The sequence below is a fragment of the Macrobrachium rosenbergii genome, chromosome 6 (assembly GCF_040412425.1).
Source record: "Macrobrachium rosenbergii isolate ZJJX-2024 chromosome 6, ASM4041242v1, whole genome shotgun sequence".
NCBI classification, from domain to species: domain Eukaryota; kingdom Metazoa; phylum Arthropoda; class Malacostraca; order Decapoda; family Palaemonidae; genus Macrobrachium; species Macrobrachium rosenbergii.
The window spans coordinates 21065482-21089503 of NC_089746.1; the positions used below are offsets into that span (position 1 = coordinate 21065482).

The 24022-nt window shown below is 36.2% G+C and overlaps 1 protein-coding gene across 1 annotated transcript in view; it reads left to right on the top strand.

Annotated features, from left to right (window-relative positions):
- The window catches only part of Trs20 (TRAPP subunit 20), a 35411-nt gene extending 11617 nt beyond the window's left edge, over nt 1–23794 (top strand). The window contains exons 2-5 of the mRNA XM_067105159.1: nt 14053–14160; nt 16200–16318; nt 18465–18579; nt 22071–23794. Coding sequence (XP_066961260.1) covers nt 14065–14160; nt 16200–16318; nt 18465–18579; nt 22071–22169 — 429 coding nt within the window. The 5' untranslated portion in view covers nt 14053–14064 and the 3' untranslated portion in view covers nt 22170–23794. The remainder of the gene's footprint in view (nt 1–14052; nt 14161–16199; nt 16319–18464; nt 18580–22070) is intronic.
- The last annotated feature ends 228 nt before the right edge of the window (nt 23795–24022 follow it).

The following is a 24022-nucleotide window of genomic DNA, read 5'->3' on the forward strand; positions in this document are numbered from 1 at the left end:
TAGTCCAGCCACTTGGCAGTTTGTTTGTCCATCAGCGTTAGCTGTATCTTCCATGAAGCTTCTCGCCAACCAGGATGCATCTCTGTCTACAAATATTTTTCCTTTTTTCATTAATCTTATTTGTTTATTGCCACGTTGTTGGCCTTACATTGAAGTAGTGCCTGATATTCTCTGTAACCAGTATCTTGCCTAGTTCATTCACCAGCTGTCATAGAAATGTGGACACTTGTCAATGCAAGCGTTCAGTCTTGAAACAACTCGTTCTCTTCTTATATTTGCTGGTAAACTAGTGAATGTTTTTCTTCACATTATTTATTTTAACTTTCACTTCTTGGAATATAACAGACTTCTTGTGTTTTTACTTTCAAGCTGGTGTCATAGTACATGTTCACTTCTGATGTCCTTAGTATTCGGCTTGCTGGCCATGAAGTTTCATAGTTACCAGTCTATCTTTTGATAAAATTTTTCCCAATTCAATTCAGGAGAAATTTTTGTTTCTTCTTTCTCATCCAAGTTTATAAAGCATCTTCAGAATGTTATATACATTATTTCTTTTTAGTACATCTGAAATCTACAACATTCTAAACATGTTTGACATTGCCTTCTTGACTCCAGATCTAAAGTATTTTTCATAGTTGCTGTGTCTGCCTTGTTGCAAGATTTCCTTGCTCCAGTGGGAACTGTTGGTACTTCCATGTAGTTCATATCAGTCTTGGATGGTTGATGTAAAACACTAAGTTATGGGTTGTCATGCCAAGAAGGCATAAAACTTGAATTTTCAAGTTGCTTATGATTATCTTTTTTTTTTATGTGATAACTTGTATTATTTGATACTTTACCAGGAAGTACTTACATGATGTGTGGTTCCATTGAAGTTAACTGGTAAAATATTTGATAATTCATGATATGTTTTCATTTAAGATGAAACAAACTATCAGATTTGAGGATAAAATTCTACCTTTTTCTTTTGTGTATGTCTTAGCATATTGTTATAAATGTAAAAACCATTTAGAATGCATATCATTTTTGAATGATTTTAAGTGTATTTTTAACAACAAAATATGATTCACACATAAGAGAACAGTATTATTGTATCCTCAGTCTTTATAGAATGTGAATTTTATCTTCGTTATCAAATTCATTGGTACCCAACAAAAGTTGTGTGGTACATGAAGGCTTTTTGCCCAAATTTTTATCAGTTTAAGATGTATATTGATATGAAGCATCTATGCTGATTTACTACTGTAGCTTCAGCATAATGATAATAAATGATGGTAGCTTTTCACCTTGTGGTTGATGTTTTTCCGGGGAATTGTCTTTTTTTTTTATTGTGTTGTGAAATGGAAGACAGGTATGTTTGTATGCTGAAAGTTAGTATTGTGTGGGAGTTTGTATTCAGGATTATTTGGGGCAAATCAGATGATTGGTTTGTATTTTTGATCTCACAGTGGTGTGTTCTTCATGGTAACTTGGTGTTTTTAGGATTAACCTGTGTTACTTAGTAACCAATGTAGGGTTATCCTGAAATTTGAATTTGTTAGTTTAAAATTTAGGACTAACTTCCGTAAATTTAAGTGTGTTTTTCGTTTTGTTCCTTTTGATATGCAGGTTTTGTCATTTCTCTCTCTCCCTCAATATTTTGTGGAGTTTTTTCTTGACCAGTAGGATTGGGAAACTCATTGTTCTGTGAAAAGATGATACTCAAAAGGACAGAGTAGCTAACACTTCACTTAGTTGTGGTTTTACCATTAGTCTGCTGCTATTAAAATATATTAAATTGAAAAGTTTTATATAAGTAACTTACCAAGTAATTACATAGCTATAGTTTCTAACTAGTACAGCCGGCTAAAATTTGGAATTCACGGTAGCATTTTTTTTTTTTTTTTTTTTTGTGTGTGTGTGTGTAGGTAGTTAACCCTGCCCACTTTTGGGGAAGAGAAGAACAACTCAGCAAAGAGCCTCAATTTGTTTCTCCCAGCTTACGACGAAGGTTGTGAGCTTTCAGCTAATTTTGGAATTTGTTTGCTTTACTGGTTGTTGGTTTGAGACAGATAGGTGAAGTATTCTTTTTCCTTTTGGTAGCCTTCGGCAGTTTAGCAGTGATAGGTTTTCTTAGAAGACTGAAGTGTTTTCATGATTTTGACTTGATTCACTATTGAGACTTTTTTTCAATATAAGACTTTTTTGGTAGTCGACTTGTTCGTTGACCAAGTCCGATGGAAGCACATCTAGTACTCATTATTGTAGCAAAGGCTGCAATATGAGATTGACTTCAGCTAAGTATGATTCACATACCATTTGTGTGAATTGCAGGGGTCAAGCCTGTTCTGTAGAATTAACTTGTGCTGAATGTGTAGACTGGGATTCAAAACAGTGGAAAGTATTAAATTTTCATCTATCTAAATTTGAAAGGGACAGGAAGAGAAAAACAACAGTTAGGAATGTTAATAAGACTACAGTTAGTCAAGAATTTGCTAGGTCTTCTAGTAGCATTGATGTTCCTATTGTATCTGTTCCTTTAATATCCCCTATTCCCAGTTCTCTAGCTGTACCACCTGATCTTGTACCTGGCTCCTGCCCTTCTGACCCCAATGCCATTGCCAATCTTGAGTCAAAATTTGATGCAGGTTCAGGTTGATTGTGAATATTATGGCCCAGTTAGGGACTTCACTCCTATCCTTTATGGACCAAGCAAGTCAAGTGAGTGTTAATAGCGCTAGTGAAGTGTTGGTGGAGGAGGTGGCTGCCCATCCTGCTGATTCTCCTAGGCCAAGGTCCCTGGCACACCCCTGAACCTGGGAGAAGCCATACCGGAGGCCCAAGGGAGATCGGTGGTGTCTGCCCATGGGTAGTCTGCCCCTCAGTCGCACCTGTAATCAAGTCCCAGGGCGCAACAGACAGCCAGTGAAAAGGCGTCCTTTCAGAAAGACGAGTTCAAAGGCGTGTGGCCCTGAACATAGGCGCCAATGGTGTTTCAATGACGAGTCAGTGCCATTGAAAAGACCCGCAGTGGATGTAGCCCGCACTACTCGGGTGCCTTGCAAGAAAGTCAGGGATTTGGTGCCTTCCTGCAGGTTTTGGGATAGCCCAGAGCGTTTCTCGCCAGTGTGTTTGGATGAAGAACGTCCGTTTTTCATCTCGATCCATTAGGAATCCTTCAACTAAGGTTTTCTCAAGAAGGTGAAGACCATGTCCTCCTTGCTCCAGTAGGTGCCAGGCTCTTGTTTTGGGAAAGGTTTAGGAAAGGTGGGGTGAGAAAGGAGCGGAGCAGTGGATTGTAGAAGTCCTAAGGGAGGGCAACTCTATCCCGTTCAGGGAAAAACCTCCATTAGTCAAGAAGCCCATCGTCTTGACAGCCTACTCTGTAGGCGCAGAGAGGTTCTCAGCCCTCTTGGAGGAAGTTTCCTCCCTCCTCAAGAAGAGGGCAATAGAGTTAGTCAAGGATGTGAGCTTGGAGGGATTCTACATTCATCTCTATGTAGTCCCCAAGTCTTCAGGAGGGTGGACACTGGTCCTGGACATCAGTGCTCTGAATGTTTTTGTTCAGAAAACAAAATTCAGAATAGAGACAAATCAGTCTATTCTATCGTCCATTCACCAAGGAGACTGGATGGTCTGAATAGACATGCAGGATGCATAATTCCACGTCCCCATATACCCGGACTCAAGGAAGTACCTGAGATTTGTTTTCCAGGAACTGGTCTTCCAGTTTTGAGCTCTGTGTTTCAGACTTTCGACACCCCCTCAGGTATTCACTTGCGTTCTTGACCCCCTTGCAGGATGGCTCCATCTCATGGGCATCAACATCTCACTCTACTTGGATGACTGGCGCCTTCGCTAACTGATGAAAGAACAATGAACAGAGACCTTGGAGGACCCTTCTAGCCCAGAACCTAGGTCTATTAATCAGTCTTCAAAAGTCCCAGCTGGTTCTGTCTTCAGGAGATGGGGATGACACTGAACTCTCAGGTTTTTCGAGGTTTTCCGTCCCCCAAGAGAGTGGAGTCTTGTCTATGAATGGTAGACAAGTTCCTCTCCCTTCACACCTGCTCAGCCAACAAATGGATGAGTCTCCTCGGAACTTTCACCTCCATAGAGCGGTTCGTTTCCCTGGGGAGGTTTCAGATGAGTCTCCTCCATTTCTTCCTCAGAGTCAGCTGGGACAAGAAAAGTTTTTCCTGTGACCCAGGAGATCAAGAGGCACCTGCTTTGGTGGAGGTCCAAAGACAAGTTGCTGGAAGGGAAGTCCCTACTCACTCAGAGCCCTGACCTAAACTTGACATGGGCTGGGGAGCTCTCCTGGGAGATTAAGAAGTCTCCAGGATATGGTCACCGGAGCAGAAAAAGTGGCATGTAAATGTAAAAGAGTTAAAGGCGATTCACTTGGGGTTACAAGCCTTTGCATTAGAGGTATTCGGCAAGACGGTGGTGGTCCACTCGGACAATACCACAGCCCTGTTTTATATAAGCAAGCAAGGAGGAACATATTCTTTTTCCCTCTGCGAAGCAGGTAGGGATCACCTCCTCCTCCTCCTCTGGGCAAACTGGAATCAGAAGAGAGTAGTGACCAGATTCTTCCAAGGCAGACGGAATGCCTTGGCAGACCAGCTGAGCAGACACAATCAAGTCATCCCCACGGAGTGGACTTTAGATCCACTTGTGTGTCTAGACCTGTGAAACTGTGGGGAAGACCTACTCTAGACCTCTTCGTGACTTCCAGAAACCATCGTCTCCCTCTGTTTTGTTCACCAGTTCCTGATACCTTAGCATGGGCGACGGATGCCATTCTACAGGACTGGTCGAACAAACACCTGTATGCCTTCCCTCCATTCGGCATGATAAGAGAAGTCCTGAAAAAGCTCCAATCCCACCAGAATGTGTCAATGACATTGATAGCCCATTTTTACCCCTAAGAGAGTGGTTCCCTGATCTCCTGGGACTTCTAGTAGATTTCCCAAGACTTCTACCACAAAAGCATAATCTTCAGGGACAACCCCACTTTAGAGGTTTCATCGAGGGTTGTCCACTCTAGCTCTGACAGGTTACAGACTGTCAAGAAACTCCTCAGAGCTAGAGGATTTTCAAAAGCACCTGCAGAAGTTATTTAGAAATTTAAATGTCAGTCATCCAGTAACGTGTGCCAGAACAAGTTGTTCTATCTTTCGCACTTAGTGCATAAGAAATGGCATCTCTTCTTCTCATACTACTGGAACAGAAGTCGTGGATTTTCTGTTATTCTGAGGACCTCTAGATGTTTGTCTGCTTCCACTATTAAAGGCTGTAGGGCCATGCTCAGCTCTTTTTGGCTTAGGGGCCTGGACCTATCTGCAGATCAGGACCTATCCAATCTTATTAGATCATTTGACACCTGTTAGCAGAGGAATACGGAGCTAGTGTCGTGGAATGTAGATGCAGTACTTTTGTTCTTATACTTTTAGATTCTTTGTGAAGAGCGAGACTCCATCCAAACCCTGGCCTCATTCTTTTAGCATCAAGAATTTAGTAGAAGTGTTAAATGCAAAGGATGAAGAGAGAGCGCTTTGCCCTGTGAGGGCTTTAAATTTTATCTACGTAGAACCGAGAAGATACGAGGACCTTCCAGTTGTCTGTGGTGTTTGGTCAAAGACCCCTCTCGACCCTTTTTGTAGAACGCCCTTTCCTTCTTCTTAAGGGACCTCTTTTGTGAAGCTCATTCTCAGATTGGAGAGGAATTATTTCCTGCTTTTAAAGTCAGAGCTCCCGAAATCAGAGCTGTAGCTACATTGTTAGCTTTTAAATACAACCCCTCTCTTCCATTCTCCAAGTGACATATTGGAAATGCAAGTCAGTCTGTGTCCCATTACTTACGGGAAGTTGAAACTGTTTTTAATAATTGCAGTACCCTAAGTCCGTTATTGATGGCTGCCATGATGTTGGGGGAGGAAGTGTAGGAAGCATCCCTTCCATCCATAATCTCTCTGCCTTGAATTAGGGTGTTGAGTCTTAGGAGAGCCTGGGGGTAGTATGTACTTGGATGCCCACCAGTGTTTAGTGGATGGGTGGTGGCATTTTTAATTTTACAATGTAGTAGGGAGCAGTTTTGTTTGTCTTGTTGCTTTTGTGATGGTACTGCACCTTGGGCAGGGGCAATTTTTTATGCTTTACTGGTGTTCGGAAATGTCGTTTGCTGCAAAGCTCCCTCTTATGTAGCAGGTGCTCCACGGCTATACCACCATGTTGCTACTGGTTAAGATGAGCGCCAACCAGAGGCTGTATTTTCCTGCAGCAGCTCTCTTACCAAGTAAGGAAACAACAAGCATTGTATCAGTGCTGGCAATTTTTTCTGTTCTCAAATTCATTACATGTACTATTGTTTTTGGGTAGAGTACTGTATATCCATGTATCCCAGTTCCTCTTAATGTGGGAATCAGCTATGTAATTACTTGGTAAGTTACATATATATATAAATGACATTTTTATAATAAAATAAAGTTTTATATATACTTACCAAGTAATTACAGAATGGTATCTCTCCCTCCTTCCCTTGCATGGACATAAGGGCAAACAAATTGAGGCTCTTTGCTGAGTTGTTTCTCTTTTCCTTGAAAGTGAGTGGGGTTAACTACCTACGGCAAAACAAAAGATTGCTACCGCGAATTTCAAATTTTAACTGCTGTACTATTTAGAAACTATAGCTATGTAATTACTTGGTAAGTATATATAAAACTTTATTTTTTATTAAAAAATTAGTGTCATTTTATTATAAAAATGTCATTTTGTTGGGTTATATTCCCCATATTGATAATTTTGTCAAATCCATTTAATAAATAACCCTCCATTTTTGAAACAGTACTAATAAATGGCTTTCTTGTAATATATCAGCGTTGTAAGAGGTTTAGCTGTGAGTTTATACCCAAATAAGTAATGTACAGTAGTATGTAAGTTTAATGGTTGTGAAGTTGTTGGAGTCCAAGGGAAGGGTTATGAGTTTAACATAGAATAGACCATTGTTTATGTGCCTCAGTTTTGTTTTGCACATGGTTTTTCACTTCGTCATGAGTTTTTTTTTTTTTTTTTTTTTTTCTCTAGTTTCTTTGTAGTAAGACTTGGAGTTCAAGGGTGCTTATTAACTCTGTTGATTTATGTGCCTTTCGTAGAGAATGAGATTTTATTTTAAAATTTAGTTTATACTGTATAAATCTGGTAGGTGTGTATCCTTTTAGAGTGATACTTTTATGATCTCTATTGGGTGAGTTTTTGTGCTTACGATTTCAAGTGTACCTAAATTTCATTTTGTTTTCAAAAGTATCTAAAGGTAATTTTTTGGAACTGAATTTTGTTATATAAATAAAAGTTAAGGTAATGGCATGTAGCACCATGTTTTTAAACATTTAAAACAGTTTTGACTTTGTCTTGGCAATTTTAATTTTGATAACGAACTACTGCTTCCATTACATGAGTGCAAGCATTGTATGTACATTAGTTAGACTTAGAGTGATAGCACAGTGAATTAGGAAGCAAATTTTGTTGTTAATTATGGTAAATTTTGTCTTGTATACACTATTTGGAATACAAGCTATTCAGAGAATGTTTTTGGAGAGATGAAATTCCAGAATGTTTTTGGAGAAGATGAAATTCCATCATTCTGCTCTAAAGGTCATGTGAAGATTTGTTTGAAATTCCTAGATGCATTATCTTTTAACATCTATTTTTGTACTATGAAATAAAAACCCTTTTCTTAAGGTTTATAACTTGCTACCTATACATTGCTGAGTTTTCTTCCTAAAAGGAAAATAAACTACTTGTATATGTACCTGTGCACAAGAGTTGCTACAGAACATAAATGTGTACTCTGCATTGTGTATCAATTACCTTGTAAGAAGCCCTATTTTTAATCAATTTTTCATGTACTGAATGTGTGATTTATTTATGGGTTGCTGAACCTACTGGTTAAAACTTAAGGTGTTATTGGTAAAAACGTACGGTGTTATTAATAGTGGATTACTAAACAAAATATTTTTTAATCTCCTGGTGTTGTCTTAAAAATGTATTTACATGCTGGATAAATTGGATCCATGAAATTCATAGAGGTTGCATTTAAATCTCCATATACCTTTTCCCTGATCAAATAAAAAAACCTTTTGTGAACTGAAGGCTAAAATTGACACCGCTGTTGTCCTCAAGTAGTTGGTGCGTAAGTGAATTGTTTTTATGTCACTATGAATGTTTATGGCACATTTAAATGTTTGTGTACAATAGTGATGAGCATGTTTATAGATATCTACTGGTAAAGAAAAAGTTATGTACTTCACAATATGCACATTCTCTGATTTACAAAAGTTCATTGTTATTTGCTGTGGATGTGAGGGGAGCATATATTTTTAAGAACTTTTATTAAATACCAGTATATTATTTATCAAACCATTATTGTTGTATGACCTTTCCCTTGGTGTGAGGCTGTTAAATTTTTTCATGTGTTCATATGAGATACAGAACCATCAATTTACATGATCACTGCCAGATGGCCAATGTTGAAGACAACTTGAGTTCAGTGTTAGGTAAAGAATTGCAGTAGTAGCTATGTGAAGCACATTTTTTATTGTGAGTATACCCTCTGCTACTTGTTAGAGCAGTAGTTCACTCTCATGCACAGTAGTTTTGTGAAATAATTATTGGTACATAACATTTTTTCTTCCATTATATAATTTCAATTTACAGTTTTTAGTGATGTGCATCATCATCACAATACGTATTCAGCAATTTCATTTCAAGCTACCAGTGCGTTAATAACTTTTGCAAGTATAAATACCATTGGTGTAAGAAACCTTGACCTGGGATATCACAAACTCATAAACTTATTACATATTTTGTCTCATTTAGATTGTGAACAGGATGTTAACTGCATGCGTGGCATGTTTTCGTGGTTAAGACAACTCCACATTGTGAGAAGAAAGAGTTTGTACAATGGTGGCTAGGAAGTGTAAACTTGTTGGTTAATAGCAGAAAATACAGTAGCTTAATGCCGACATAAACAGTACACTGGATCAAAATTCATGACCTTGGGCACCAGTATACTAGGAGGGGGTTTTTAGTTTACCTAATAACATAATTGTTATGTCTTCTAAATACCCATTTAGCTTGTAAATGGTGTTGTATCTCTTTTTGAGCAAGAAGGAATTTTGAAGAATTTATTTTTTTGGTAAAAGGCAATATTATTTACATAGACCTCCCATCCCCATCATTTAAACTCAGTGTTTTCACTATTAAACTATTTTTACTGTATTACTTTATCCTCTCCCTCAAATGATACTGGTTTTCACCTAGCTCTGAAGGGTGGGTTGAAAGGTTAAAGTGTTTTGGGTCAATGATGGGGGCAGCCCCATTGGCAATGATGTTGCCTCATTTTTAGCATTACCTTTCAAAATCTGGGTTCAAGCCTTGTCTGTTGGTACAGTGGGCAAGTGTGTTTTTGTAATATACTGTATTTGTATATCAGTGAAATATTAAAATAGTTAAAAATTTGTGATAACAGAAATTATATCTACAGCGAAAAACAATTTTTTATTTCTGTTGGTAATATAAAGAAAAATGCTAATTATTAAACATCAAGTGCTCAAATGCAATGAAGATGAACACCAGTATATATAAATTATGATCTTCTATCTCAGTCTTCTTAAAGAAGAGTATGTACAAAAGCAACTTATTGTACAATTGACTCCAGTACACTCTTGTTTCAATTGTGAAAATATTCTTTAACAGGGGCTTAGATATTTCTGGAAAAATATTCTTTAACAAGGTCTTAGATATTTCTGCAATGATTTCATTTCTTTTTGGAAAAGTAATGTATCACCAGAGAAGAGCCTTAAATATCTGAACTCATGAGAGTCAAAGCCAGGAGTACTGGTAATTGGAATTTACTGTTTATACTCATAAATATAATTGAAGTTTCTTGCCTTTTTCTATATTTTAATTTTGTTTGAAATTTATTAGATAAAAACTTGAAACAACAATGGGATTGTTTGTTATCCTTTTCTCTTTTTGATATGGTATGTAGCATTGGGTTGTGTTATGTTATATAGGCTGTTTTAAGGATTTGTCAGATTTTTGGTGCCTCAGCTGTAAAACTCAGGAGAGAGTAAGTGTTCCTGCAAAATATCAAAAGAAAAATACGAAATTTATAAGAAAATAAAATGAGCAAATTTAATTAACGTTTTATTTTAGACCTCATGTTTTCTGTTTCACATTCCAGTGCATTATACATTAAGCTCTCGGCCTTCTTCATTTTATAAATGTGTCGAGTTCATATTCTGTAAGTGATTGCGTGATGCTGATGCTTTGAGACAGGGAGACAGATTTCAAAGAATTACATTTCAGATCTGTGTACAGCATTTAGTCAAAGATGTTGGTGAACTGATTAGTGTCTGCCTTCAGAATGAGAGACTGGTCTTGTAGTGTCTTCATTACTGCTTGGCCGTGTCAAGAGTTGCATTTGGTGTAGAACAATTCTTCGTGTATCCAGCCAGTAAAGTAATCTGTTACTGTACTTGTTCTGTGATTTTTAGGTGAACAAGAGCCCAGTATTGATTTCTTACTTCTTGTAAATGAATTGACAAAGTACTTAAGGTGAGGTTTTCCAACACCTGGGAATTGTTCTGTCTCACATGCCATTTAATTCATTTCCTCCTTGCTTCTAGTAAAAGTCAATAGAGTACTGTATAGCATATGTTGTGTCATATTATGGAAGCCATATCCAAGTATATGGCTGTGTTAGATTGATTTAAAAGCATAGATAAAATTCATAATGAAGGGCTTGAGCACCTTTACTTGGGTATTCAAGTCATTCCCAAACAGATGTGGTCAAGTCAGAATTGTTGCACCAGGTCTTGGGCTTCTTCATGACTTGATAACCCTGTGAAGTGCTGGAAAGATTCAAGATCTGATTTACCAATCAAAACAGTTTTTGATTAAAGAAAGAATTATAAACACCAGTCCCAAGTAGAGCCAACTGAATTTTCAAGTCAGTAACTGTAAACAATATTTACTCTAGTGTTAGAGATCCCCTGTCCTCCTTGGAGTATGGATAAATAATGGTATAGATTCTTGTACATAGGCTACTGTTTATGCAAAAAAAAAAGCCTGTGCATATGCCCCAGTTTCCTTGGCTAAAAATTCTTTTATTTTTCCAATAGAATTATGAGCTATGGAATTTGCCATTAAAATTTTAATGGTACCATTACAAAAATTTGTAATTTCCAATGACACTAGGAAGGAACCCTTGAAAACTAATAGAAAAAATATCCTTGCACAACAAGTTGAAATCTCTTCGCAAATTATACAGAGGTGATGATAATGTGGAAATATGTTGGTTTCCTATCCATGTAGGCATTAAAGGAAATGAAGCTAGTAAAGCACCCAAAATTAGCATTATGATGATGATGACATGTAGTTATTCACATTAGTGATCATATAACATTCCTAAAACCAAGTATAATCAATAAATGGCAGAATGTAGGGAACAGGACCTGGTAGTTACAAATTAAAACATGGCTCATTTTTGGAATATGGATTTCATCATATCAAAAGGAATGACTCAAGTGATTGTGACTGCTCTTCAAATTGGTGACCTTTGTTTGATCCATGGATATTTGATGAATAGCCTACATGATCCAATTCCTATACAGTATGCATGGACTGTAGGGTAACTATTAAGTTTTAAATTTTTGTGTGTAAATTTCTAAAATATATTCAACAAAGAACGTCAAGTTTTGGAAACAAAATTGAGTGAATGGTTTGACTAAACCATTCATTAATAATAACAATAATTAGGATTTGTGCTTTATTAAATACATTATTTATATTAAGAGAAAGCCCTTTGAGTTAGCCATATGAAAGTTAAGCAAGTGTAGTTAGTAGGAGTCAACTATATCTTAAAAGAGATAAGGATGTTGACTTTGTGAAGTTAAACTACCTTCTAGTAATCTTAATCCACTTCATCCTGTTTTCATCAAATTGGTTAATAAATTTCAATTTTGTCAGTGAACTGAAGTTCTATTTGTTGTGATGGGTGATCACTGAGCTATTATTTTGTTTGGTGGAAGTTTGCATATTCAGAACTTGGTGTTACCAAGCTAGAAGACTATAAGCTACAAGGACCATACGTTCATGCAGTAACAATCTCTACTAGTACATATTGCTTGAAGCTGTAGCTTTTCTTGGTACCTGTCAAAGCTCCAAAATGCAGTTGACAGTGTAACTTTCCAAATGGGCCTCCTTTGATTATCATCTAACAAAGATGAGGTTAGAAACCATACTTGCCATGAACCAAGAGGAACTACTGTATTACAGTAATTTTCAGGTCTTAGAGGCAAAAAGTTTGTCCAGGACCTCTCCCATGAGAGGGAATGGAGAAAAGGTGTATGGTTCTATTCTCATCTGGCCAAGTCTGAAGACTGGTCAAAGAGCCAGATGTAGGGCAGCTATTGGAGGTGCTTTTGTGTTCCCTGTGAAGTTTTGTGTTCCTCATTTTATAATCCATAGCTGTGTGCTTTAACAAAGTCTGTGTAAGGATTAGACTTACTCTGCTTAAGTAAGCAGGGAACGCATATGGCCTTGACTCTTGACTCCTAGACAAAAATAGGGTCTAATGTGTGTTAAATTATGGTATCTTAAACACCTGTTAAAATTTGAACTTCTGCATAGTCAAAGCTATTCTGATCATGATGAACATTGCCAGGAACATCATCTTGGGATAATGTTTTGTGGATGTCCTGATCCAAGAGCTTCTGTGCAAAAACCTTTAACGTTGTAAAAGAACTTGGTCTTTGATTACCCTTCTATTTTGCAACGGCTAGAAGGTTAAAGTAGCCCATTGCATTCTTAGTATAAAAAGAAAAACTTACTTCTCTAGCACCTCCTGGATCACATCAAGGAGTTTATATCTTATTTCTGGGCTCGACCTGTGTCAGCCAGTGAAATTGGTTCCATTTAGCATTCCCACCGGGTGATATACAGCTTGGTGGGTGCTAATTTTGGATGACGTGGCAGTCTCGTGATGGAGTTTGATATCCTTGGTTACAGGTTTGTAACGGCACATCCAATTTGGGACTTTGAGAAAAGTCTGTTGACCAAGGCCATTCTTAGTGTTTATTGCCTATTATAGATGAGCTAATTCTAGATAGCTTTTTTCTCTGATATTACATCTAAAAAGTAAATGAAGCAATTTCACTTACAGGTCTTTCAGAAATAGATTTTTCCTTGTCAAAATCCCTTTTTCATCAAAATCCCAAACATTCTGTATTGCCATAACTAACTATGCTCCGATATTACATCTAAAGAGGAAGCCATTAATTTAATGCTTGCACCTCCATCTTTGATACCGTGTTTCTGATTTGTACTGTATTTGCTCTAAAAGCTTAGTGAAGGGGAAAATATAGGCCATAGTTCTAGGAAGAGGTGGACTGGTACAAAATATCAGTCTTTATGAGAAACTGCTGACTTGATTCCAAGTTGTTGAGGTCTTGTAAGGAGTTGTTATATATTTTGCAGCCAGTAATACTGTACCAATCTCTATTTTGGCTGCCAATTATCTTTGAAATTTTATTAATCTACTTTTGAGCTGATAATGAATGGTGGTCAGGTTAAGTCTAGTGAGTTAGAATAACATACTATACAATCTCCTTTGGAGCTTCTTTTAAAAACTGTGATAGCTTCCCATCTTATTACAGTGGTATGACAGACTATTAGGCATAATTAATTTGGCTGGCCTCAGGTGATGTCTACTGTGGTTAGCGTAAATAATAATAATAGTACTGAGGCTGGAGAAATTATTCCATAATATGTATATGTAGATACGTACTACATATATGTGAAAAACAGTAATTCTTTGTCACTTCAAAGATTGATTGATGACACCTAACGTCCATTCAGGAAGTTAAGAATTTCAATTTTTTCAAGTTCTCTGAGGTTTTAGGCTCTGCTTGCATGTTTTCATCAATTGTTTGTCTTAACTTTTGTTTCAATTCTGATGGGCTTATATTTTATTTATGCACATAATTTTTTTCCTTTGTTTTTCAGGAACTTTAAAAAATGGCTGTAGCAGGAAATTACTATTTTGCAATCGTTGGTCATAATGACAACCCTATGTTTGAAATGGAGTTTACACCAGCTAACAAAGAACCAAAGGTAATTTCTCTTTAAGTTGGAACTTCAATCATTGCCTTTTTCAAAATTTTATTTTAAATCCATGCCTTAGGTTAATGTAGAGTAGATAAATTACTGGTAATTAGTTGATAGTAATTGATGTAGACCCTGTGCAATCTTTTTGTTTCACATAATTATAAAACTTTAAATAGGTCTGGATGTTGGTAATTGATCAGAGCTGAAAGAATTACTCATTGTTATGATCCGTGTGGTTTGCAAGAAGCTCTCCCCAAGTATTCCCTTAGGAAGCCCCTTTCATTTACTTGATTTATTAATTTTTCCTGTCGTCCCTGACTAAAACGGGGTCAAAGCCATATGAGGAACTGGATTTGTATAGCTGTCCCTATTGATTATTTTGCTTTTTGGAAATTAGATGTATTACTTCATTGGTTAGGAGTTCTTAACCAAGGGAAATCCACAAGTAGGGAAGTATGAAGTTCTTCAGTATTTGGTCAGAGAAGAAAAAATACAATTAATACAAAGTTAATTAATGGCACCAGCCTGTACTGTGGCATACAGTCACTATCAAAGATTCAGATATACCTTGTACATTTAACTAGAATAACTCCATTAGGTGTACTGCAGTGAAGCATTAAAAATATTTTGTGTACATTACAATTTCTTGCATAGGAAAGACATTCATATGTGGGATACAACTAAGTTTAGATGTGAAAATTGGCGCACACTTAGCCCGCTTGTTCATGCAGTGACATTTGATTTATGCACGGTCTGATCACCCACATTGGCACATCTTGTCATTTCTTGCATGGATATCTACCTACATGTAACTATATGCAATATTGGCTACATGTGGGGCTAAAATTAGATAGCAATTAGGAAAACTAAGGGGCACTACTGTTATACAGTAGTGGTGTAGCCAGTGTACCCTGCTGTGTTTTGACGTAGTTATTCTTCATTTTCACTGAGTTGTCTCACTCATAATAATTGCCCTTTACTGGTGTATGTACAAGGTGGTCCCCAACCCGTGTCATTGAGATGTCACTCTGTAAATAATGACAGGAGAATTGGTTGTTGCTATAGCATACTTTCCTTCTGAGAGCTAGAAGAAGGGTGTTTCTGATTGAATATGATTTCAAAATTTGAATTCTTTATCATAAGGTATGTTTGATTTGACACACAAATCATCCAAATCAGACTATTCTTTGCAATTTAGAAAAATAAATTTCATACCAGTCAAGCCACCATCTTGGTAGCAGTCATCTTGAATCTTTAGGTAATTATTTGTATTATGGAAATGGCAGTTCAGAAGTATGTGACATCTGAATGAATGCATGTCATCAGTATCATGTTATATTGCTTGCTGTTGCTAAAGTTGATTCAAAACTAGTTGTTGCTGGTAGTCATATGAAGAACTGCTGCCATGAATGACATTGGAAGTTTATGATGGCTCCTTACCCAATATTTGGGAATGTTTTTGGATAAAGCTGTTCCAAAATGAGTGGTTTTTTCAGAAAATACCCAACATAAAGCAAATGCATCGTGGAGTTGAAGTGAATTCAGTTTGGAAATAAGAGCTGGAGAACTGATTAGATGGAGCCTGACTCAGCTGTTATGATTTGCAAAATTGTTTTACCAAATTTTGTCATGTACAGCACTAACAATATAACAAATTTATAACCCACTGATTGTAATCATTTTTCCCAATTTTCAAAATAAAAGTCAGTAAGAAAAAATATTACTGCAAGAGGCCAGGTCAAGGCTAGCCTTGACTTGGCTCTTTGTCTGGTATGTTGTTCATTAGCTGGATATATTGTCCTTTCTCAGATTAGCATTCGCCAGAATGTTTCAGTGATTGAAGGTTATTTGAAAGGAGCATGCATATATTAAGAGAATAATAAAACTACTGTACTGTACTTTGAAAGTGTAGGGTTGTTATCTAGACATAGTTTGTTGTCAAGGGAGACAGAGACAGGCTAATGTGTTACAGAAGCTGATTTTTAAAAGTTTTGAATTTGCCAATGCAGTCACATAATCCTAATGAAATCTCAAAATTTTTACAGAAGGAAGACCATCGCCATCTTAACCAGTTTATTGCTCATGCTGCTCTTGATCTGGTAGATGAGAGTATGTGGACAACTTGCAACATGTATTTAAAATTAGTTGACAAATTCAATGAATGGTAAGTGAGATTTTTTAACTTGTGCTGTATTAATAATTGTTCCTACAAGGATACAAACATTTGTCTTTTTTATGTAGATATACCTTTTTTACAAGCTGGTTTGGTCATTGAAACTTGATAGCAAGGTAGTTAACTATTTGCAGGAAGGTAAGGGCTGGAGGCCCATTCACCTATCCAACCCACCTCCTTTCTGCCATTGTTGAGACTAGACATCTATGTTGCTGCTGTTTTATAGCTTTTTATTATAACTTTCATCTATTATTGGTTTGGTTGTTTAGTAACTTGGGAACAGTTGGACTACAAAGAAGCTTCTTATGCTTCTCTTGCTTCATGCAACCCGTTTCTTTTTATGAGTGTCTTGCATAGGATCATCATGATGGCTACATTGTAAGTAACATAATCCTTCATACTTAATACTAATTTCATGTATTGATAACAAGACTTTAAGTCTGGATGCCTTTGAAATATCATTTTAAGTTTGTATGCCTTTGAAATATCATTTATTATGAACGTCTCATAATTTTTTCTGCCTAGATGCAGCTATGACTTTCTTGGCTTGTGCCCAGTGCCACTCATGCCCTGTACCAAGTACAACTTGTTATGAGGCCCATACCATTGTCCAGCCTAGGTGGAGCTTGTGTCCAATCTGGCAATTGCTGTCGGAAGGTGCTTGTACCTGTGCTCATTGCAACTGGAGCTCTGACTGGGGAATTTGTGTGTTGCAACCTGCTTCGGATGTTGGTTGTTCCTTGTACATAGGATGCACACTGTGCTTGGTGCTACTGGAGACCCTCTAATGTATAATAGCCTTGGATTAAAGTTATTGAAGACATTTTTGGGAGTCAGTCAGAACTTATAACATACAAGAGAAAAAAATGAACATCATCAAAGAACCAAGGTTTTTATCAGGAGTATTGCCTCAAAAACAAGATATACTATAATGTGTTAGACTTTCTGTCACTTTGATTAGGGAACCTTTTTGTCATTTTCCTCAAACATGTCTTAAATTCTATCCAGTGCTGGATCTGAAATGCATATGATAAACACTTAAGGTGTACTGCTGAAAGAGCCTGCTTTTGAGAAATATTGCAAGACCTTAATAATTTTTGACAATCCTTTATATCAGGGATGAGTGGGTTTCCAGGTACTGACATTCTAGGTTATTGTGCTGTCTTATTGATAATATTTGAGGTAAAAGGATTCAAGCTTTAGGGGCTTTTTTTATTGTACACAATTGGGGCAGTATGATGGGAACAGTTTTGGAGGTTATTAAATGAAACTCTTGACTTTCCTCAACCTAATTTATTTCCTTAATATTACAGTGGCCTGAAGACCTTCAAACAGAACCTTATCCTAACTTAGCCTATATCTAACTTAGCGTAACTTAATATTATAGTTCATCAGAACTTATCCTGTATTCCACCTTAATACTATAAAAACCAGCAAAATACTTCAACTGCATATGGTACCAACCAAACAGTGTACAGTATATACAAAAGATTAAATTGGTAGCCTGGTGCAAATATAGTGACACATTTCTACAACAATTTGTCGTTTTCCATGAAGCCACTCGTCATTTCACTATAACAAAAACATATTGAGCTCAAAACCACAAAAAACTCAATAATTCATTTAAACTCTGCAAAATTACATAAATTCACTAGCTTCATGAAAAGAAGCACATGACCACTGCAAACAGAGCCCAAATTACAGTAGATGGTTGATAATCAAATCAACCGCAGTTAATTTGGAACAAGTAGATTATGTCCATCTAACTTTCCTCTATCTGGGGAAGTTCTCGGAAGTATCCTAACTTCTCAAGTCGCTTACACACTGGGTTGAAGGGGAGCAAGCCACACTACTCCAACACATTCAGCAAAACTGCAAGTAAAAAAAAGAAGAAAAAAAAAAAAAAACATTTATCTAGTATACTCCTTCCTGACATACAAAACAAAACAAAAAAAAGTCATCAACAAAAACAAAACAATCAATTCACACAAACGTCTTTCACCATACAAACCCAAACTTAACCTACCACAAAGCCATTAATTCAAATTTGTGTTCTGAATTATTGTTTTTTTATGTTTGTGTGTTGTAACATGTAGTAACTGTAATAAGTTTGTAATTCCCTCACCTTTTCTTGCAGGTTTGTTTCAGCTTTTGTGACAGCTGGAAGGATAAGGCTGATTTGTCTCCATGATGTAAAGAATGATGATGGCATTAAAAATTTCTTCATGGAAATGTATGAAACATACATTAAGGTAAGTAGTATTAACTGTCACTGTATTGCCTAAGAGGCAGCATAAAGAAAGCCCCAGTTTTGGAAGCATATTGTTGAAAATGTAAAAGTATTAATTTCCTTAGTCATCATAGTCCTTCAAATTGTAGCTTATTTTGAAGTTTCTTATCTCCTGTATCTAAATATTACTGTTAGGAGAACCAGTAAAACTTAAGCTTTATGAAAACCCATTAATCATAAAGTAGCCTTTAACCGTTTGTTTTGTTATAGCTGCAATAATCATTCAATGTCCTGTATTTGTGTGAATCACAGTACATATATGTGGTAGGGGTTAGTTGCTGAACCCAAAATGATCTGTATACAGTATTTTGTACCCATAGGCTCTCTGATAGCTCAGAGGCTTGTTGAAAGGAAAGGATGAACCATTTAAAGTATATAAATAAAGGCACTTGTGCATAATTAGTATCTTTTGGTTTGGAGCTTGAATACATTTACCATTCATGTGGGATATAGATGTAACCCTGGAGGTCTCTATGTACAGTATAGGGTGCCAACATGATTGAATGAAAGATGAGTTTATGAAGAATTACAGGGTTTCCAATGTCTTGTCCCAAAGGTAGAACTTCTTCTGCCACGACTACCAGTCTCAACAAATATAAATTTAACCATTGACAAATGAAATCCATTAAATAAAGCATAGCAAATGTGAATTTGCATTGGCAGACTCATGTTTATTACATTTTAAGGCAACAGAATTAGAGATGGCTCTGATTTTGTGGATTATTACTTTTACCTTCAGTTCTCCACTGTCTGCCACATTACAGTAGGTTTTTCAGGATGATTGGCCTCAGCCAGCAGGAGACTTTGTTCCTTGTAACTTGCTTCTTGTATTGCTCTGTGGAGAGAAATAGGATTGTGTTATCCCTCTGGATTCTTTGGATAGCCACAGGTAGTGCTTGGTGGCCCTTACTAAACAAAGCAGAACTTCCTTGTTATCTATGTGAATGTGTGTAAGAAACAAGGGAAGGTACAGTGAAGGGGACTGTGGAATGGCCCTGGCTGCTTGTTGTTTTGGTGGTTACTATGAATTTAGATGCAGACAACAACCCAACTGATATCCAATTTCAAGTATTTTGGACTTTCTCAGACAGTGGATGAATCTTGCTGAACAATCTGGATGGCTCAAAGGCCAGTACAAAAGATCTACAGTAGTTAGTGTGAGCTCCAGCAATTGCCTCATGGCAGTTCATATGGAGGCTTGGTAAGGCACTTCAGGGCCAGGGAGAGATTCCTTAGTAGTTGTAGTTGCCCTTATAGAAATCCTCAGAAAGCACCAGATGGTTCTCTTCACCTCCACTGAAGAATTCACATTTAAATCTTGAAGCTTAAAAATATGCAAGAGGGTGGACCTGTATCCCTTGACGGCAATGATAGACAACTTTTGTCACCAAGAAGAAAAGCATCAGTTACAAGATTAGTCACACCTCACCTTATGTTGTTTCAGGTTCCATTGTTTTCAACTTCACTGCAGTTTTTCTTAGATAATAATAGAAAAAACAGAAGATGCTTTGCATCAGTACTGCATACTCAAGTTTATGCAGGTCAGCGATGTTACTAGTATCATCATGGTTGTTTATAGGGTCTTAGGATTGTTTTTGGTGATTGGTTTTGGATATTCATTGCAACAGTTTGAATGAAAATGTATGTTTTTATTAAAAAGACTTATGCAGTGAAAATAAAATTAATTCAAAATTCATTGACATCCCTTACTTGTCTAGGAAATATTACAGTCATAGGGAATGAAAAGTTGATGAACATCTCTCCTGTTTTCAACAGAACTTTATATTAAATGTTCAGTGCAGTGTGTTTTTTGATAAAGTACAGTATAACATGCAGCAGTGTATTAGCAAAATGTGCAACATACATTGAAAATGTACTTTAGCTTACTGCATTTGTCCCTAGAGATCATTTCTCTCTCTCTCAAAATGTGATGATTATGTTGGTAGTTATGCATTGTACTGTTGCTAAATGGTAGTTGATAGTTGGTGTCTATCATGATGGGGCCTCATCTGACAGTTCATGTGCCCCTTCTGTTAGGTCTAGTCTATGTAGGACATTTTTTGCTGTCACCTGACTCATGGTTTGATGCATATAACCAGCCTTTGAGGTTGAGGGCTAAGGGTTATGGAGCCAAACTCTTGCTTAACACCTTCATTTATGACCTCATAAACAATTACGTTTGTGGGACGTGGCAGACATAAAATGTTCAAACTTTTTTGTTCAAAGATGTGTAGCTCTGACAATTTTCAAAGTACTGTAGACTGCTCAGTGTTTCATTTTGCAGCTGGATGATTGCTCTATATACAGTTGCATAAGAAAGCCTCCCCAAAATAACTATGCAGGTGGAATAATAAGTAGAAATTAAGAGATATGAGAAAATTTTGCACTTTCCTCCCCTCAAAAATTTGTAATTATAGCAAGAAAAATATGAAAAAATGAATTACAAAGAAGTATTACACTTTCTGTAAGAAAAGGGACAGTTACCCATGCAATACATACAAAGACTCTCAATACTTTTTCTGTTCAAAGACTCATAGCTGTGACAGTTTTCAAGGTAGACTGCTCAGTTTTGTTTCATTTTGTAACTGAGTGATTGCTCTATGCAATAGCATGAAAAACCAAAATAACTTTATGTAGGGTGAATAATGAGTAGAAATTACAAGATACAAGAAAACTTTGCATTTTCTCCCCAAAATTTGCCAAAATTTAATTTGAGATAGTCTTTGTTTTTTATGCATAGCACACCCAGTTATATTACCTAGTTATTGTAATGCTGAATTTTGTAATTACAGCAAGAAAAATGTAAAAAAAATGAATGACAAAGAAGGGTCACATTTTCTGTAAAAAGAGGGGCAGTCAGTCAAGTTTCTCTCTCTCTCTCTCTCTCTCTCTCTCTCTCTCTCTCTCTCTCTCTCTCTCTCTCTCTCTCTCTCTCTCTCTCTCTCTCTCTCTCTCTCTCTCTCTCACACACACACACACACACACACGAAAGATAAATGATGTAATTATTGATTAAAAATTTCAAACTACAAAACAAATAAACAAACATGTTACATATGTATAAGAAAATAGGAACACTCGTCAAAAATGTTGTTCATCTTGGCTGTAGGCTTATGCAATTTTTTATTTTGATGTTTGCAAAGGACTTAAATTTGATGATGTCTATATTAGTTATAGGTAAATGAAAGGGTTAAAGAAAGCATTTAGCTTTGTTTGCAACTTTTTTTTTATTTATTTACACTTGTATTAATGTGACCTCAGGGCATGCCTTGTGAGAATGAAAGGTTTTAGCTCAGGTGTAACTAAGTAATAAGTATAACAATTTTTTAAATGATCATAGTTCATTGTATCATGCTTGGAAAATGAATTTTGAATTTGAAATCTTCCCACTTCATTAAAACAGAAAGAAGTGTATGAATATTGTTTTCTAATTTTGCAAAATGCATTTTTCAGCACTCCATGAACCCTTTCTACTTGCCAAACAGCACTATCAAATCTCCAGCATTTGAGAAGAAAGCGCATTTTTATGGTAGGAAATATCTTACGGGGTAATTTATTGTTATAATAGTCATTGCATTGTTCGATTTTTATAATGTAACTAGTTTTTTACTCATGATCATTAGCCTATTTAGTCTTTCAGACAATTTTTACTGAATAAAAATGCTCTATGTTGTAATGTAATGATCAATTACAAAGGTTGATGAATTTATTAAGTATTTTTTAATGTATGCATTCAAACTTTGCATACAGAAGGCTTCTGAAGAATTTGCGAGCATTGTACCCAAGTTGCAGAGCATTTCATCATTTTGTTTATTATGCCATGTGAACCCTCTGAAGTGTGGATGGCAGTATAGAAAAGTATTTGCATTCCTCTGCATAAAGATTACTATAAACTTATTGCACTTCACTTTTGATTGTGAGCTAACACTTACAGTACTGAAATTAAAGAGGAAACTGCATTGAAATGTGTTAAGTAAAGAAATACCTGCTGTATTTCAGTTGCTATAGCTTGTCTACATGATTACTGATGGTTAATGTGATTATCGATGATTAGTTGCTATAGCTTGTCTACATAATTACTGATGAAAATGCACATGTTACCTCATGAGTGAAATTTGTTTAGTGTAATGTACAGGTCTGAAAATTTGACTAGGTTGCTCTCATAGCTCAGCACATACTTGCTTGTAAAAATGTAGCAGTCTAATAAAACTATATAGAATTTTCTAGGCTGGAGTTAAATTATTTTTGTTAAAAAATGCATATTTTTTCTTCTAGTCGGGCTCAGCAATGTTAGAAGCAAAAGAATGTTACATAGTTTATTGTTTTATACATTTTTCTATGAAGTTCAGTGGATTGGCAACCCAACTGTTACACTGCAGTTTGAAAAGACAATGCATTTAAAAATAAAATCAGACCAATTGGGTTTTCACAGCACAGTAATTATAAAAATGCTGAAATATATACTAATGAAGAATGCTGTGCAATATTTGCAGATGCATAGTTTTAACTCTGTTCAGTACAAAAGCTGAGAAAAGCTATGTTGGTGCCTGCAAGTTTTTCATTCATTTCGGTTGGCAATTTAAAATATTGCAAGAATCTTATGTGTGTATAGTGAACGTCTGATTGTTAGAAAACTTCATTGTAGACATAGTAATATATGAACATACAGTATTCAAGATCTTGTGTTCTAACTTTACGTAGAATGACAAATGCTTTCCATTACTAGAAACTGGATGAAGTTTGGCATTTTTTTTTATTATGAACTCGAGGCTCTCTGTCTAGGCTAAAGCTGTTTGTGTTCACCAAAGGTACTTGTAGGATCATGTCAATCATATTACTTAAAACACCAAAGATTTTAGATAGCAACAGCTGTTTGATGACAGATTTTAGAGCGTATAAACCTTGCTTTTATCCTCAAAATTTAGGAAGTCCTTTACTGGCATAAATGTTTCAGCTTTGGGTTACTTTTGACCTCAAAGCTTATGGAAGTTCTCTACAGCATTGATGCTTCACTACTGGGATACAAGACACCCAGGAAATAGGTTTGTGTACATACAAGCAAGTATGTCACAGATGGAAATTGATCCTATTCTGTTGTCTGAAAATGTTATACATACACATTAAGTTACACATTCCTGATTTGTTTATGTGATATATTAAAATTGTTATATATTTAATAGTAATTTCTTTCCTATTAGAATAATAAGCAAGTCAAAAAGTTACAGGTCTAGTATGGAGATGAATCAAGTTCAGATCACTCACACTAAATTAAAATTTTTGGCCATGCTTATATTTTGGAATTGTTCTTTCAAAACTTTTTATTTGAAACAAATATTAACAAACCAATGACCAAAAGATTTGACAGTGACTGTTTTGAAAAGGATGCAGTAAATTTGAATGTACCT